Below are 18,232 nucleotides of genomic sequence, written 5' to 3'. Positions count from 1 at the left end.
GGTGTCCCCACCCTGTCCAGGGGACACCCAGGGGTGCTGCCACCCGAGTGGGGACACCCCAAAGTGGTGGCACCTGAGAATTTGGGGACACCCAGAATTGTCCCCTCGGGCACGGGGGGTGGCGGCTGTGGGGTGGAGGGACCCGGTCCCGTATGAAACCCCTGGGGACACCTTGGGGACACTCCCGGGGCCACCTTGGGGACATTCCCAGGGCCACCTTGGGGACATTGCTGGGACCACCTTGGGGACACTCCAGGACCACCTTGGGGACATTCCCAGGGCCACTTTGGGGACATTCCAGGGACACCTTGGGGACATTGCTGGGACCACCTTGGGGACACTCCCAGGGACACCTTGGGGACATTTCCAGGGACACTTTGGGGACACTCCTGGGGACATTCCCGGTGCTCCAGAGCCTCTGGACTTGGTGCCATTGGTGTCCCCAGGGTGGTGACAGAGCCTGCAGGGTCCTTGCCCTGTCCCCACCCCTGGGGACACCTTGAGGACACTCCCAGGGACGCTCCCAGAGACACCTTGGGGACACCTCAGGGCCATTCCCAGGGACTCTTTGGGGACACTCCCAGGTTCATCTTGGGGACACTCCCAGGGCCACCCGGGGCCACCTTGGGGACATTCCTGGGTCTACCTTGGGGACATTCCCGCGGCCACCTCGAGGCCACTTTGGGGACATTCCCGGAGCCACCTCAGGGACACTCCCGGAGCCATCTCGGGGCCACCTTGGGGACACTCCCAGAGCCACCTTGGGGACATTCCCTGGGACACCTTGGGGACATGCCCGGGTCCACCTTGGGGACACCTCAGGGCCACCTTGGGGACATTCCTGGAGCCATCTCGGGGCCACCTTGGGGACACTCCCAGGGCCACCTCAGGGCCACTTTGGGGACATTCCCGGGGCCACCTTGGGGACATTCCTGGGGCCACCTCGGGGACACCTGAGGGCCATTCCCGGGGCCACCTCAAGGCCACTTTGGGGACACTCCCAGAGCCACCTTGGGGACATTCCCTGGGACACTTTGGGGACACTCCCAGCGACACCTTGGAGACATCTCAAGGGCACCCTCAGGGCCACCTTGGGGACACTCCCAGGTTCATCTTGGGGACACTCCCAGGGCCACCTTGAGGCCACTTTGGGGACACTCCCGAGGCCACCTTGGGGACACCCCCAGGGCCACCTCAGGGCCACCTTGAGGCCACCTTGGGGACACTCCCGAGGCCACCTTGGGGACATTCCCTGGGACACCTTGGGGACACTCCCAATGCTCCAAAACCTCTGCACTTGGTGACATCGCTGTCCCCAAAGTGGTGACCCAAACGGTGACACCGCAGCTCCTGCCACCCTTTTATTTTATTTTATTTTATTTTATTTTTTTCCTTTTTTTTCTCTCTTTTTCCGCCTTTTCCCCTCGGATTTTCTTTCTCTCTCCTCGGTTCATTTCCGTTGTTTTTTTTTTTTTTCTCCTCGCTTTGGGAAGCTCCTCCCACGCCGTGAAATAACAATCGTGGTAACCACACCCTCGGGGCGCTGATTTACCCATGTATTTAATGTAAAGTAAAAAAAAAAAAAAAACAACAAGGACAAAAAAAAAAACCAGGAAAAATTCCAAAAAAGCGAAAATTCCCAACTTTTTGTGTGCCAAGGGAGGGGACAGGCGACAACACCGGGGCCACCCGGTGCCAGCAGCCGCTGCCAGATCGCGGCCCTGCCCTGATAACGCTTATCAGAGCTCACAGCTGCCTGCTGGCTCCTGGTTTTTCCCGGTTTTTTCCCTTTTTTCCCCCCAAATTCCCAGCGGGAATTTCGGGCGGCGCTGCCCCTTTAAATCCGCGGGGCCGCTTTAAGACCCCCGGTGGTTGGCGTGGTGTTGCCGTTTTAAACCGGCGGTGGTGGGGCCCACCTTGAGCGAGGCCACGCCCACTGGGCCCCCGTTAAAGTAAACAGAGGGGCGTGGCCAGGTGGGTCGCGCACTCCTCGAGGCCACGCCCATCGCCCCCCTCTTAAAGGGGCCGCGCCTTCAGCGACATCGCGGGACCGGAACCGTTACGCAGGTGCGCGGCGGGGACAACCGGGAGCGGGAACAACCGGGAGAGGGAACAACCGGGATGGGAACAGGGCGGGAAAACCGGATCGGGGTGGGACTGAGGGAGGGAAAAGCGGGAACCCGTTGGGGCTGCGAGAAAACAACGGGACCGGGAGGCGGTTTGGGGACAACCGGGGGTGGCCTCGGCCTACGGCGGAGACAACCGGGACCGGGATGGGGCTGGGGAGGGGAGAACCGGGACGGGGATGGCGGCGGGGAAAGGGAAAATCGGGACCGGGATGGAGCTGGGGGAGGGGACAACGGGGACCGGGATGGGATTGGGGGAGGGGACAACCGGGACCGAGCGGGCTGGGGACAACGGGGACCGGGCTGGGGACAACGGGGACCGGGATGGGGTTGGGGAGGGGACAACGGGGACCGGGATGGAACTGGGGAAAGCCGGGAACAACCGGGCAGGGGACAACGGGGACCAGGATGGGGTTGGGGAGGGGACAACCGGGACCGGGCTGCGGACAACGGGGACCGGGCAGGGGACAACCGGGACCGGGATGGCGCTGGGACAACCGGGACCGACTGGGCTGGGGACAACCGGGACCGGGATGGCGCTGGGAGCAGGAAGAACCGGGACCGGGACAGGGTTGGGGAGGGGACAACGGGGACCGGGATGGCGCTGGGAAAAACCGGGAACAACCGGGCTGGGGACAACGGGGACCGGGATGGAGCTGGGAAAACCAGGACCGACGGGCACCGACTGGGTGGGGACACACCGGGCACCGGGCTGGGGTCACGGAAGGGCAGAAGCGGAGCGGAAACCCAGCGCGGTTGTGTCGCAGCAGAGTCGCTGATTTTCGCTTTCCCCGGCAGCGCCACCGGAGCCGTTTCCCGGTACCCGGTGTCCGGTGCCCGCCCCAGCCGCGCTCTCCCGTCCCGTCCCGCCGCCGCCGCCGCGATGCTGCTGCTCCGGGCCATGGCCGGCCGCAGGTAGGAACGGGGGGCTCCCGGTGTCCCCCCGGTGTCTCCCCGGTGTCTCCCCGGTGTCCCGGGGCCGCTGTGACCCCGCTGTCCCCGCAGGCTCCCGCCGCTGATGCGGCTGCCCCGCGGCTGCTCCCGGTTGGCCGCCGGTAGCGCGGCCCCGGAGGGACACCGGGAAGGGAACCCGGGGGGACACCGGGAAGGGAACCCGGGGGGACACCGGGAAGCGACACCGGGGGGACACCGAGGAGCGGCGCCGGTGCTGGCGGCGCTGCTCGGGATCGGCGTCGTTGTGGCCTACGGAGAGCGGCGGCGGAGGGTGAGCGACACCGGGGGCGGTGGCACCGGGAGGGGCGGTGACAGCTCGGGGTCCGTCCCCGTGCCGGGGACACCGGGGAGGGGTTGGATCCCGGCGGGAGGCGGCACCGGAGGGGCGGATCCCGGGGAGAGGTGACACCGGGACGGCGGAACGGAGTGGGGGTGGCACCGGGGGTGGCACCGGGGGTGGATCCCGGGGGAAGGGGGTGGCACCGGGACAGCGGAACCCAGAACCGGGGGTGGTGGCACCGGGAAAGGGATCCCGAGCTGGGGGTGACACCGGGACAGGGGTGACACCGGGACAGCGGGAACCCAGAACCGGGGTGGCACCAGGACCGGGGGATCCCGAGGCAGGGTGACACCGGGACAGAGGAACGGACCGGGACAACGGGGTGCACACGGACGGGGAATACGGGCAAGGTGACACCGGGACAGAGGAATCCCGGGACCGGGGTGACACCGGGACAGGGGTGACACTGGAGGAGATGGGAGGGTGACACGGGACAGCGGGATCCGGGCCAGGAGTGACACCGGGACAGTGGTGAACTGGGGGAGGGACAGGATCAGGGGTCTGGGTGACACCGGGACAAGGAGATCCCGGGACAGGGTGACACCGGGACAGATGTGACACCGGGGAAGGGAGATCCTGAAGCAGGGGTGACACCAGAACAGCGGGATCCGGGGGCAGGGTGCAGGGCAGCGGGACAGGAGCGGGGGGGACACCGGGATCCCGGACAGGGGTGACAGCGGGACAGGGTGACACCGGGACTGAGGGATCCGGGACAGGGTGACACCAGAACAGCGGATCTCGGGGCAGAGGTGACACCAGGAGAGGGTGACACCGGGACAGAGTGATCCCGGGTAGGGGTGACGACACCGGTGACGAGGGACGGGGGGGACACCGTCTCCGGACGACGGGGACCGGGGCTGAGGATGGACAGGGTGACCAGGACAGGAGTGACACCGGGACAAGGGTGACACCGGGACAGAGTGATCCCGGGCAGGGCGGGTGATCCATCCGGGGGACACCGGGCAGGGTTACACCAGAACAGCGGGATACGGGGGCAGGGGTGGCACCGGGACAAGGGTGACACCGGGATCCAGGACAGGGTGACACCGGGATCCCGGGATCACAGACGAGGGGATCCGGGGCTGGGTGACACCGGGATTCCGGGCAGGGGTGACACCGGGACAAGGGGATCCGGAACCGGGGTGACACCGGGATCCAGGACAGGGTGACCCCGGGATCACGGATGGGTCCCGCTGACCCTCCCGGTGCCCGCAGACCGCCCAGGCCGCCCAGGCCGCCCCCGCCCCGCCGTTCCCCCGTTACACGCGGGCGGAGGTGGCGCAGCACCGCACCCCGGCCGATCGCGTGTGGGTCACCTACGGCACCGACGTGTTCGACGTGACCGAATTCGTGGAGCTGCACCCGGGGGGACCGGACAAGATCCTGCTGGCGGCCGGGGGGGCCCTGGAGCCTTTCTGGGCTCTCTACGCCGTCCACAGCCAACCGCACGTGCTGGAGCTGCTCCGCGATTACAAAGTGGGCGAGCTGAGCCCCGAGGAGGCGGCGCCGCCACCGGCGGACAGCGCGGACCCGTTCGCCGGGGACCCCCCGCGCCACCCCGCGCTGCGGGTGAACAGCTCGAAGCCTTTTAACGCCGAGCCGCCCCCGGAGCTGCTCACGCAGAGCTTCCTGACGCCCAACGAGCTTTTCTTCACCCGCAACCACCTCCCGGTGCCCGCCGTGGATGCGGCGTCCTACCGGCTGCGCGTGGAGGGCCCCGGTGGCCGCGCGTTGTCGCTGTCGCTGTCGGAGCTGCGGCGGCGCTTCCCGAAGCACGAGGTGACGGCCACGCTGCAGTGCGCCGGTAACCGGAGATCCGAGATGAGCCGCGTCCGCCCGGTTAAAGGCCTGGCGTGGGATATCGGTGCCATCAGCACGGCGCGCTGGGGCGGAGCGCGGCTCCGGGACGTGCTGCTGGCCGCCGGTGTCCGCGACAACACCGACAACGGCGAGTGGCACGTGTGCTTCGAAGGGCTGGACGCGGACGCTTCGGGGACGCCGTACGGAGCGTCCATCCCGTTAAAACGGGCGCTGAGCGCCGACGCCGAGGTGCTGCTGGCGTACGAGATGAACGGGCGGGAGCTGCCCCGCGATCACGGGTTCCCGGTGCGCGTCGTGGTGCCCGGCGTGGTCGGGGCTCGGAGCGTGAAGTGGCTGCGGAGCGTGGCGGTGTCGCCCGAGGAGAGCCCGAGCCATTGGCAGCAGAACGACTACAAGGGCTTCTGTCCGTCCGTGGATTGGGATTCCGTGGATTTCGGGGCCGCGCCCGCCATCCAGGAGCTGCCGGTGCAGTCGGCGATCACCGAGCCCCGGCCCGGAGCGGCCGTGCCCGCCGGGGAGCTGACGGTGAAGGGATACGCGTGGAGCGGAGGAGGAAGGGAGGTGGTCAGGGTGAGTGGGGGAATGGGGTGGAGAGGGGAAAATGGGGTGGGGGAAAAGGGGAAAAAATGGGGTGGGGGCAAAGGGGAAAAAAATGGGAGGGGGGGAAGGATGGGGATGGAGGGAAAGGGGAACGATGGGAGGGGGAATGGGGGGGAAAGGATGGGAAATGGGGAGTGAATGGGGGATGGGGAGGGGAAAATGGGTGGGAAAAGGGAACGGAATGGGGGGAAATGGGGTGGGGGAAAGGGGTGGGCAAGGGACGAGAATGGGGAATGGGAGAAAATGGGGAATGGGAATGGGGAATGGGGTGGGGGGAAGGAAATGGGAAGGGGAATGGGGAGGGAAGTGGGGGGAAAAAGGGGTGGAGGAAGGGAGGGGCAAGGATGGGAAATGGGGATGGGAATGGAAATGGGGAATGGGGGAATGGGGTGGGAAGGGAGGGGAAGGGGAGGAATGGGGAAATGAGTGGTGGGGAAATGGGTGGGGGAATGGAGGAATGGGGTGGGAAGGAGGGAATGGGAAAGGGGATGGGGAGAATGGAGGAATGGATGGGAAAATGGGAGTGGGGGAATGGGGACGGGGGTGGGGAGGGGAAATGGGGTGGGGAAAATGGGAACGAGAATGGGGGGAAATGGGGTGGAGGGAAAGGGAAGGAGGGAAAATGGGGTGGGGGAAAAGGGAAGGAGAAAGGGGTGGGGGAATGGGGATGGGGAAAATGGGTGGGGAAAAGGAAGGTGGGGAGAAATTGGTGAGGGAAAGGGAATGGGGGGAAATGGTGGGAGGGAGATGCGGGGAGGGGGGGGGGAAAATGGGGTGGGAAGGAAGAGAATGGGAGGGGGAAATGGGTGGGGAAAGGGAAAGGGGATAGGGAAATGGGGTGGAGAAATGGGAAGGGGAATGGGAAACTGGGGCGGATGGGAATGGGGAGGAGGAATGGATGGAAAAATGGAGTGGGGAAAGGAACGAGGGGGTGGGGAATGGGGTGGGAAAAATGGGATAGGAAAAGGGGGGATGGATGGGAAAAATGGGGTGGGGGAAAGGGAGGAATGGGGAATGGTGGGGAATGGGGTGGGGAAAGGGAAAGGGGTAGGGATGGAGAAATGGGGTGGGGAAAGGGGATGGGAATGGGGGGAAATGGGTGGGGAAAGGGGGGAAGGGAGGGACAGGGATGAGAAACGGGATGTGGGAAATGGGGCAGGAATGGGGAATGGGGTGGGGGCAACAGGGGGTTGGGGAATGGGATGAGGGAACAGGGCAGGATGGGAAAAGGGGAAAGGCGAAGTGTTGCTCGCCTATGGCCGGACTTGGCTCTACGCTAATTAATTCACTAATTAACACTAATTAGCCATCTCCACAGTAATTATCTGTGCCTCGCAGGTGGACGTGTCGCTGGACGGGGGCCGGACGTGGCGCGAGGCCGAGCTGGGCCCGCGGCCGGAGCGGGGCCGGGGCTGGGCCTGGGCGCTGTGGGAGCTGCGGGCGCCGGTGCCCGCGGGGCGCGGCTGGAGATCGTCTGCAAGGGCCCGTGGACCGGAGCTACAACGTCCAGCCCGACACCGTGGCCCATCTGGAACCTGAGAGGGGTCCTCAGCAACGCCTGGCACAGGGTGCCGTCACTGCCACCAAGTGAGGGACAGCAGGACATTGGGGTTATTGGGGAACAGAGGGACATTCAGGAGGACCAACCCACACCGAGGGTGAGGGACATCCTTGGGGACACCAGGACATTGGGGACGCAGGGACATTGGGGACATTGGGGCATCTGGAACCTGAGAGGGGTCCTGAGCAACGCCTGGCACCGCGTGCCCGTCACCGTCACCAAGTGAGGGACTGCAGGACACTGGGGTATTGGGGCTTTGAGGACATTGGGGACACAGCAGGGACATTGGGTCATTGGGGACATCTGGAACCTCACATCCAATGCCTGGCACCGGTGCGTCACGTCACCAAGTGAGGGACATCCTTGGGGACAGCAGGACTTTGGGGGTATTGGGGCTTTGGGGACATTGGGGACACAGGGCAGGGACATGGGGTCAATTGGGGGGACCATCTGGAACCTGAGAGGGTCCTAGCAACGCCTGGCACCGCGTGCCCGTCACCGTCACCAAGTGAGGGACTCCTTGGGGACAGCAGGACATTGGGGTATTGGGGCTTTGGGACATTGGGGAACAGCAACAGTGGGGTCATTTGGGGGGGTCTGGAACCTCAGCCATGCCTAGGACAGGTGGGCCGTCACCATCACCAAGTGAGGGACATCCTTGGGGACAGCAGAACATTGGGGTTTGGGGCTTTGGGGACACAGCAGGGACATTGGGGACATTGGGGACTCTGCAACCTGCAAGGGTCCCACCGCAAACGTGGGCACACGGGATGCCTGTCATGTCAACCAAGTGAGGGACATCTTGGGGACAGAGGATATTGGGGTATTGGGGACATTGGGGACATGCAGAGGTACAACCCAACACGAGGGGTAGGGACTCCTTGGGGACAGCAGGACATTGGGGAACACAGCAGGGACATTGGGGTCATTGGGGCTTTGGGGACATTGGGGTCACAGCAGGACATGGGCATTGGGGACATCTGGAACCTCACAGGGTCCTCAGCAATGCCTGGCACAGGGTAACTGTCACCAAGTCAGGGACATTGTCACTGGCCATCAGGAAAATTTGGGTATTGGGACACTGGGGACATCAGAGATGTCAGGGACAGCAGGACATTGGGGTCAGCAGGGACATTGGGGACATCTGGAATTTGCGCGGGGTCCTCAGCAGCGCCTGGCACCGGGTCAGTGTCACCGTCACCAAGTGAAGGACATTGGGGTATTGGGGACATTGGGGTATTGGGGACATTGGGGTTTTGGGGACATCGGGGACACAGCAGGGACATCAGGGACATTGGGGACATCAGAGGTACGACATCCAACCGGACACTGTGGGGCCCATCTGGAACCTGAGCAAGGACTGGCACCGGGTCAGTGTCACCGTCACCCCGTGAGGGACATTGGGGACATCGGGCTGTTGGGGACATCGGGGACATCTGGAACCTGTGTGGGGTCCTGGCACCGGGTCAGTGTCACCGTCACCCAGTGAGGGACATTGGGGACATCGGGGATCCCTGGAGATCAATGGGATCTGTGAACCCAAAGGGTTCCATGGCTTCAAAGAGTCCTACAGACCCTAAATGTTCTATAGACCCTAAAATGTCCTAGAGGGACCCCAAAATGTCCTAGAGACCCCAAAATGTCCTACAGACCCAAAGTGCTCAGACCCCAATGGGTTCCATGGCCCCAAAATGTCCTAGAGACCCAAAATGTCCATACAACCCAAAATGTCCTAGAGACCCCAAATGTCCTATAGGCCCTAAAATATCCTACAAACCCAAAGTGCCCTACAGACCCAATGGTTCCATGCCCCAAAATGTGCTAGAGACCCAAAATGTCCTAGGAACCCAAGATCCTGCGACCCAAAAGTGTTCTATGGACCCCAAAGAGTCCCGCAGACCCCAAAAGGTCCTACAGACCCAATGGGTTCCATGGCCCCATAATGTCCTAGAGACCCCAAAATGTCCGAGAGACCCCCAAAAGTGTCCTACAGACCCCAATGGGTTCCCATGGCCCCAAATGTCCATAGGCCGCAAAGTGTCTAGAGACCCCAAAAATGTCTAAGGGCCCCAAAATATTCCTACAGACCCCAAAGTGCCTACAGACCCCAATGGGTTCCATGGCCCCAAAATGTCCTAGAGACCCTAAAATGTTAGAGACCAAAATGCCCTAGAGACCCCAAAATGTCCTATAGGCCCTAAAATATCCTACAAACCCCAAGTGCCCTACAGACCCAATGGGTTCCATGGCCCCAAAATGTGCTAGAGCCCCAGACCCTGCAGACCCCAAAGTGTTCTATGGAACCCAAGATCCTGCAGACCCCAAAAGGTCCTACAGACCCTAATGGGTTCCATGGCCCATAATGTCCTGCAGACCCCAAAATGTCCGAGAGTTCCCAATGGGTTCCATGGCCCCAAAATGTCCTAGAGACCCAAAATGTACTAGAGACCCTAAATGTCCTAGAGACCCAAAATGTCCTAGAGACCCCAAAGGGTTCCATGCCAAAAAAGTCCTATGGACCTAAAATGTCCCATGAGCCCAAAGATCCTGCAGACCCCAAAGTGTTTATGGACAAGAGTCTGCAGACCCCAAAGGTCCTACAGACCCAAATGGGTCCATGGCCCCAAAATGTCCTAGAGACCCCAAAGATGTCCGAGAGACCCTAAAATGTCCTGCAGACCCCAAAGTGCCTACAGACCCCAATGGGTTCCATGGCCCAAAATGTCTGCAGACCAAAGATCCTACAGACCAAAATGTTCTTGCGGCCCAATGGGTTCCATGGCCCCAAAATATCCTACAGACCCAAAAATCGTCTTATGGACCCCAATGGGTTCTGTAGCCCCCCAGCTTCCTATTGACCCCAAAAGGTTCCACAGACCCCAAAAAGATTTTATGAACCCCAGAAGGTTCCACAGACCCAAAAGGACTTTACGACCCCCAAAAGGATTTTATAGACCCGAAGAATCCACAGACCCCAAAAGGTTTTTATGGCCTCCTCAAAGGGATTTTATGGACCTAAAGATTTTATGGACTCAAAAAGATTTTATGGACTCCAGAGGATTTTTATGAACCCCAAAGGGTTCCGGTGAACCCCAAGATTTCTGCGGCCCCGAAGGATCCTGGGGGTTTCCCTGCAGCCCCACAGCTCGAAGGTCAGCAGGTTTTATGGCGCCCACACTTTTATGGCCCCCACATTTTTATGGCCCCACATTTTTATGGCCCCCACACTTTTATGGCCTCAGGGTTTTATGGCCGTGGGATTTATGGCCCCGGTTTTACACCCCGATGTGTGAAAGTGCCTCCTGCCATAAAGATTTGGGAACTTTTATGGGTTCGGTGCCTTCCTGGGGCTGCGAGGGACGGGGGCGGGGGATGGCGGGTGGGGGCGGTCGGGATCCTGACCTATAGGGACCCATGGGACCCTGACCCTATATGGGACCTTATGGGACCCCAGACCTATAGGGACCCCTGGGACCCAGACCCTATAGGGAATATGGGACCCCTGACCTATAGGGACTTATGGGACCCCTGACCCTATACTGACATGGGACATATGGGACCCTGACCTATAGGAACATATGGGACCCCTGACCTATAGGGGAACATATGGGACCCCAGAACCTATAGGGACTCCCATGGGACCCCTGACCCTATATGAACATATGGGACCCCGACCTATAGGACCCCTGACCTCTTATTTGGGGAACCCTGGGATCCCTGATCCTATAGGACCTATGGGACCCTGACCTAATAAACCTGGACCCGATAGGGACCCTGTGACCCCTATGGGACCCGACCCTATAGGAACATGGGACCCCGACCCTATAGGACCATGGGACCCCAGACCCTATAGGGACTTATGGGACCCTGACCTATAGGACTTATGGGACCCCTGACCCTAAATAACCCTGACCCTATAGGACCCTGTGACCCGTGGGACCCCTGACCCTAAATAACCTCCTGACCCTATGGGACCCCTGACCCTATAGGAACACTGGCGACCCCATAGGACCCCATGGCATGATGGAAGCCCTGATCCTATTGGGACCCCTGACCTAAATAACCCCCTGACCCTATGGATCCTCTAGGACCCCCAGACCCTACAGGGCCCTGTGACCTGTGCAAGCCCCTGACCCTAAAAAACCTCTTGACCCTATGGGACCCCTGATCCTATGGGATCCCTTGGTCCTATAGGGGCCCTGTGACCCCACAGGACCCCTTGACCCTAAATAACCCCTGATCCCCGTTATCGATCCCCTTTATCAATCCTCGTTATCAATCCCTGCTCTCACTCCATTCTTGATCCCCTTATCAATCCCGTTATAAATCCCCAATATCACTCCCCGTTATCAATCCCAGATATCGATCCCATTATAAATTCCCATTCTCACTCCCGTTCTCACTCCCGTTTTATCAATCCGTTATCAACCACCCGGCCCATTCCGACATCGCATCGGGTCCCCGCCCATCGAGTCTCTCCGCGCTTTCCCCCACCCCCTCCGTGCCCCATCGACTCTCTCGGCGCTCCCCTTGCCCTGCCGGCCGCTCGATGCTCTCGGCGCGCGGCGCGGGCCGGAAGTGCGGGGGCGGGGGGGGGGGGCCCGGGGCCTCCTCAGGAGCCGCCGCCGCCGCCGCGCCCGGACCCCCCCGGACCCCCCGCACCGGCACCGGCACCGCCGCGCCGCCCCCCCCAGCCCCGGGGGGGCCTCCCGAGCCCGCCGCGGCCCGCCGGTGAGAGCGAGCGCCGCGCGGGCGGGCTGAGGGAGCGGGGCGGGGGAGGGGGGGCGCGGCTCACGGGGGTGTCGAGCACCGGGAGGGGCGGGGGGGGGGGCGCGGTGACCCCCTCGGGATGGGTTGGGGGCGTCCGGGTGAGGGAGGGGCGGCGAGGGCTCTTCTGAGGGGGGGGCGCGCCCCCCTGACACCCTCAGGGGGTTTTGGCGGGCTCGGAATTTGGGGAGGGGTCCCTGAGGGTGTCAGGGCTGGATTTGACGGGGGTCTTCTCTTTTTGAGGGGAGGTTGTGTCTCCCAGCTGTGTTTTTTTGGGGGTGCTGTGCTGAGTGGGGGGCGCCTCCCTGACACCTCAGGGGGTTTTGGCGGGCTCGGAATTTGAGGAGGGGTCTCTGAGGATCTCAGGGCTGGATTTGAAGGCGGGGGGTCGTGCTTCCCCTGGATGTGTCAGGCTGTTTTTGGGGGGGTTCTAGTGTGAGGTGGGGGGCGCGTTTCCTTGGACGTCTCGGGGGGTTTTGGCGGGCTCGGAATTTTGGGGGGTGGTCATGAGGGTGTCAGGGTGGATTTGAGGGGGGTGTCTTCTCTTTTGAGGGGGGTGTGTCCTGCAGATGTCAGGCTGCCTTCTTTAGGTGGGGGGAGTCCGTGTTCAGGAATTTTTGGGGACTTGATTTTGGGGGTTGTGACCCTCTGTTTGAGGGGGGTTGATCCTTGAACTTCCTAGGGGAGTTGGGGGGCGGAATTTTCGAGGAGGGGTATTGAGGGTTCAGGGTGTATTTGTGGGGGGGTTGTTCTATTTGAGGGGGGGTCGTGTACCCCTTGCGATGTCATCGTGTTTTTGAGGGGGGGGCTCGTGACCTCAGGAATTTTGGGGGGCTCCTGATTTTGGGGGGGGGTTGTTCCCCTCATGTTCTGAGGGGGGGTCGCGTCCATCTGCACCCTCTAGGAGTTTGGGGGGATCGAATTTTCGAGGAGGGGTCCCTGAGGGTTGTCAGGTGCTGGATTTGAGGGGGGGTCGTGTCCCCTGGGTGTTCAGCGCTGTTTTTGAGGGGGGTGCTCCGTGTCCCCTCAGGAATTTTGGCGGGCTCTGATTTTTGGGGGTGGTTGCTCCCCTCATGTTCTGAGGGGGGGTATCGTGCCCTCTGACCACCATCAGGGGTTTTGGGGGCATCGGACTTTTGCGGAGGGGTCTTGAGGGTAGTCAGGGCTGGATTAGAGGTGGGCGGTCACTGTTGTCCCACTGGGGTGTCAGCATGTTTTTAAGGTGGGGGGTCGTGTCCCCTCAGAATTTTCGCGGGCTTGATTTTGGGGGTTTCGTTGTCCACATCATGTTCTGAGGGGGGGTCGTCGTCCTTTGCCAACCTCAAGGGGTTTTGACGGATCGGGAATTTGGGGAGGGTCCTGCGGGGTCTCAGGATGGATTGGAGGAGGGGGGGTTCGTGTCCTTCCGGGGTTATCAGCATGTTTTTTAAGGGGGGGGTCCGTGTCCCCTCAGGTATTTTGGGGACTCTTGTTTTTTAGGGGGTGCTCGAGTCCCTCATGTTTGTGGGGACTGGTACGCATCCCTCTGACACCCTCAAGGGGGGTTATGGGATCGGAATTTTGAGGAGGGGTCCCTGAGTGTCTCAGTGGATTTGAGGGGGGTCTCCTCTATTTGAGGAGGTCGTGTCCACGGGTATATCAGCGCTGTTTTTGAGGGGGGGGCTCGTGTCCTCAGGGATTTTGGCGGGCTCTTGATTTGGGGGGAGCTCATGTGTCCCCTCAGGGGAGTTTGGGTAGGGGTCCTGTCCTCTTTGAGGGTCTCAGGGTGGTTTTGTTTGGGGGGGTATGGTTATTTTGAGGGGGCGGGGGGGTATGTTCCTCACCTAGTCTGGATTTTGGGGGGTCTTGAGTGGGTCTTTTTGTGGGGGGGTCTCACATCCCCTGACACCTCAGGGGGTTTTGGCGGGTCAGAAATTGGGAGGGTTCCTGGGGTCTCCAGTGTGGATTTGTTGGGGGTCTCTCTCCTTATTTGAGGGGGGTCGTGTCTCCCAGCTGTGTTTTTTTGGGGGGGCTGTTCTGGAGGGGAGGGGGGGTTGTCCTCAGGGGGATTTGAGGGGGGATTCAAGGTAGGATTGAGGGGGGTCTCCTCTATTTGAGGGGGGGGTCGTGTCCCCCCCCCCTAGCTGGTTTTTTGGGGGGGTGTTCTGGGGGGGGGGGTTAGTCCCTCAGGCTCTCAGGGGATTTGTGGGGGATTCAAGGTAGGATTTGGGGTGGGGTCTCTCTATTTGAGGGGGGGTCGTGTCATCCATGCTAGTCGTGCTGTGTTTGAGGGGGCTCGTGTATTTTGGGGGGGTGATATTGGGGAGGGGTTCTGGGCTTATTTGAGGGGGGTTTGATTTTTTGGGGGGTCCGCCTGTTATTGGGTGGGGTCCTGTCTTTAGCGGGGACTTGATTTCTTTTGGGGGGGGTCTCTTGATTTTTGGTGGTGGGTCTCTGATTTTTGGGGTCTATGATTTTTTGGGAAGGGGTCCTTTGTGCTTTTAGGGGATTCTGATTTTTGGGCCTTGTAATTGAGGGCGGGGTCTCGGCTGTATTTGGGGACGGGGTTGTTCCAGTACCTTTTAGGGAATTCTGATTTTTTTTGAGGAAGGGTTTTCTGATTTTTTTGGGGGGCACCTGTCCCTTGAGGGTGCTTCTGTATTGGGGAGGGGTCTGGGCTCTAATGAGTGGGTTCTGATTTTTTGGGGGTCCAGGTTGTATTCTGGGGGGGGGGCTGTCCCTTTAGGGATGTTTTTTTTTGGGGGGGTGTTCTGATTTGTTTTGGGGGACGGGGTCTAGTGCACTTTTAGGGGGTTCTGATTTTTGGCTGTAATGGGGGGAGGTCTCGGCTGTATTTGGGGGGGGGGGGTTCTGTCCTTTTAGGGGATTCTGATGATTTTTTTTTGGGGGGCTCCTGATTTTTGGGTCTTCTGATTTTAGGGTGGGGTCATGTCCTTTTTGGGGGGCTTGATTTTGGGGCGGGGGGTCTTAATTTTTCGGGAGGGGGTCTGTGATTTTTGAGGGGGGGGTTATTTTTTGGGGGGCATTTGATTTTTAAGGTGGCGGATGCCTTTAGGGGGGTTCCTGATTTTTTTGGGGTCACTTGATTTTTTTGGGGGGGTCCTTTTCCATTTTAGGGGGGGGGTCCCTGACTTTTGAGGGGTTGACCTTTTGGGGGGGTCCTGATTTTTGGGGGGTCTAGATTTTTTTGGGGGGGCCTTTTCCTTTTAGGGGGGGGGTCCTAGAACATTTTGGGGATTGATTTTTGGGGGTCCTTTTCTTTTAGGGGACTCCTGATTTTTTGGGGGATTTATCATTTTAGGGGGGGGTCTTGAATTTTGGGGGGTACCTTTTCCTTTTGGGGGTCCTGTTTTTTATGGGGGGTATTCTTTATGAGGGGGGTCCTGATTTTGGGTTTCTGTATTTTTTTGGGGGAGTCCTTTGTTTTAAGGAGAGGTCCTGATTTTTTGTGGGGGGTCTTCTGCTTTTTGGGGGTCTTGATTTTTGGGGTCGTTTCCCTTTGGGGGATCTGATTATGGGCTCCTCAATTTGGGCTTTTTTGGGGATTTATGGGAAATTTTTTAGGAAATTTTCCATTTGACATCTTCCATACTTGAATTTTGGCGGGAATTTCACCCCCCAAAAAAAAAAAACCTCAAAATTTCATGTGAGAGAGGACTAAAAAAATTTGGGATTTTTCCTTTGGGATCTGAAGAATTTTTGGGATTTTCCACTCTGGGATCCACTCAGAGAATTTCGGGGGTTATCAAGGGCACTCAGCAGGGAGGTATTTGGGATTTTCCGAGGGAGCTGCTAGTTCTGGATGGAAATTAAGAAAAACTCCTAAAAAAAATTAAATGAAACTGAGGAAAAAAGCAGCTGGGCGTCATTCAGAAATATCTGAATTTGTTTTTCCAAGGGATTATATCCCCAATAAAATTTAAAAGAAAATGAGGAAAAAGCAGCTGGGCTATCCAGAATTCTTGGAATTGGTTTTTTCCCGGATTTTATCCAAAAAAAATTAAATAAATGCGAGGATAAAACCCATGGAAATTATTACAGAATTCTTCGGATTGTTTTTCTGGGATTTATCAAAAAATTAAAATTAAATGCGATTAAAACCCATGGAATTTTCCAGAATAACCTGGAATTGTGTTTTTCCAGGGATTTATCTCAAAAATTGAAATTAAAATGAGAATAAAGAGCTTGGAGCTTAACCCAGACTATCCTGGAGTTGATTTCCAGGGATTTATCCAAAAATTAAAATTGAAAAATGAGAATAAACCATGAATCAGTTCAGACATCTGGATTGTTTTTCCCAGGGATTTATCCAAAAAATGAATAAGATAAAATGAACTAAAATTAAAACCTGGAATTCATCACAGAATATCCTGGAATTCGTTTTTTCCATTTTTTTTTTTTAATCTGAGGACAATGAATAAGGAAAATAAAAAACTTTCAAAAGGGTTGGTTTGGAATTATTTGAGGTTGGAATTTGAGGTGGGTCCAGCTCAGATTTTCAGTACTTTTACGAGATTTTTTTATTATTTTATTTTATATTTTCTACTTTTAGTTTATTTTATTTTATTTTATTTTATTTTATTTTATTTGTATTTTTATTTTATTTTATTTTATTTTTTATTGTATTTTATTTTCTAATTTTTATTTTTATTTTTTTTATTTTTATTTTTATTTCTCAATTTTGATTTTTTGGGGTGGATTTTCTGGAAAAGGGAAGGGAAGGGAGGAGCTGCTCCAATGGGATTTATTGGGAGAAATAAAGAAAAAATTTTCTGATTTTTTGGGCTTGAGGCTGGGTATGAATTGAGGTTGAGTTGGGATTTTATTGAGATTTTATCTGGGGATTTTATTGGATTTATTGAGATTTTTATTGGGAATTAATTGGATTTATTGGATTTTACCTGGCGATTTTAATTGGGGATTTTACTAGGGAATTTACTGAGGTTGAATGGATTTTACAGGGATTTATTTTGAGATTTTAATTTGGGATTTAATTGGGATTTTATGGAGAATTAATTGGGATTTTGTTGGATTTTTTTGGGATTATTGGGTTTAATTGAACTTTTATTGGGATTTTTTGGGGATTTAATTGGATTTTATGTATTTACTTGGATTTTAATTGAGATTTTATTGGGTTTTTCTTTGGGGTTATTTTTTGTCAATTACCAAAAAAAATCAACTTCAAGTTGCATAATACAAATAAAACTTTTTGCGGTCTGCCCCCCATTCCCACTTCCCAAAGGAAAATCATGCTGTTATAGGATTTATCAGGGAATTTCCAGTTTTTTTTGGAATTTTTCCTTCAAATAACACCAAAAATTCTAATTTATCCTGCATTTTCTACTGAAAAATTCCTCAACATCTCCAAAATCAAAAATTCTGACAAAAAATCCCAAAAACTACCCAAAAATTCCAAAAATCCAAACTTTCTAATCAAAATTCCCAAAAAATCACCAAAACTTTCCCAAAAAATACAATTTTCAAAAAAATTCCCAAAAAATCTCCAAAAAAGTCCACAAATTCCCCAAAAATCTAAAATAAGCTCAAAAAATTCCAAAAAATCCCCAAAATCCAAAAAAAATTTCCCAAAAAAATCAAAAATCCCCAAAATTCTTAAAAAAATCCCCCAAAAAATCCAAAAAAATCCCAAAAAATCCCAAATCTAAAAATCTCCAAAAAAACCAAAAAATAATTCTAAAAAAATCAAAAAATTTCTCCAAAAAATCCCAAAATCTCAAAACAACCAACAAACTCTCCAAAAACCAAAAATTCCCAGAAATACCCAAAAAATCCCTAAAAAATTCCCCAAAAATCTCAAAATCTCCAAAAAAATCCACAAACATTCCCAAAAATTTCCCAAAATCTCCAAAAAATCCAAAACAAATCTCAGGAATTTCCAGAACTCCCCTAGATTTTGGTTATTGTTACGGAGTTTCTCTCCTAAATCCACATTTTCCTGAAATCAAATCCTGAGGGGGAATTTTTTCTTTTTCTTCTTTTGCAGGGGAAATGGGAATTCTGCAGCCATGAGATTCAGGGACCTGCAAGCCCGTTTCTACCTCC

The 18,232-nt window shown here is 56.6% G+C and overlaps 2 protein-coding genes across 2 annotated transcripts in view; both read left to right on the top strand.

Annotated features, from left to right (window-relative positions):
* Positions 1-2,194: 2,194 nt before the first annotated feature.
* On the top strand, positions 2,195-7,686 carry SUOX (sulfite oxidase). Its single transcript, XM_064735011.1, is given in 7 exon segments — positions 2,195-3,041; positions 3,132-3,351; positions 4,636-5,811; positions 7,180-7,297; positions 7,300-7,325; positions 7,328-7,365; positions 7,559-7,686. Coding segments are annotated over 7 exon segments (1,965 nt in total). The 5' UTR covers positions 2,195-2,724; the 3' UTR covers positions 7,629-7,686.
* A 4,265-nt stretch (positions 7,687-11,951) lies between these two features.
* The window catches only part of IKZF4 (IKAROS family zinc finger 4), a 17,833-nt gene continuing 11,552 nt past the window's right edge, over positions 11,952-18,232 (top strand). Inside the window, exon 1 of the mRNA XM_064734661.1 lies at positions 11,952-12,133. Within this exon, the coding sequence (XP_064590731.1) occupies positions 11,952-12,133 (182 nt within the window). The remainder of the gene's footprint in view (positions 12,134-18,232) is intronic.

This window comes from Zonotrichia leucophrys, chromosome 29 (genome assembly GCF_028769735.1).
Source record: "Zonotrichia leucophrys gambelii isolate GWCS_2022_RI chromosome 29, RI_Zleu_2.0, whole genome shotgun sequence".
Taxonomy (NCBI): domain Eukaryota; kingdom Metazoa; phylum Chordata; class Aves; order Passeriformes; family Passerellidae; genus Zonotrichia; species Zonotrichia leucophrys.
The sequence above is the reverse complement of the archived record's forward strand: the minus strand, read 5'-3'. Positions and strand labels throughout refer to the sequence as shown.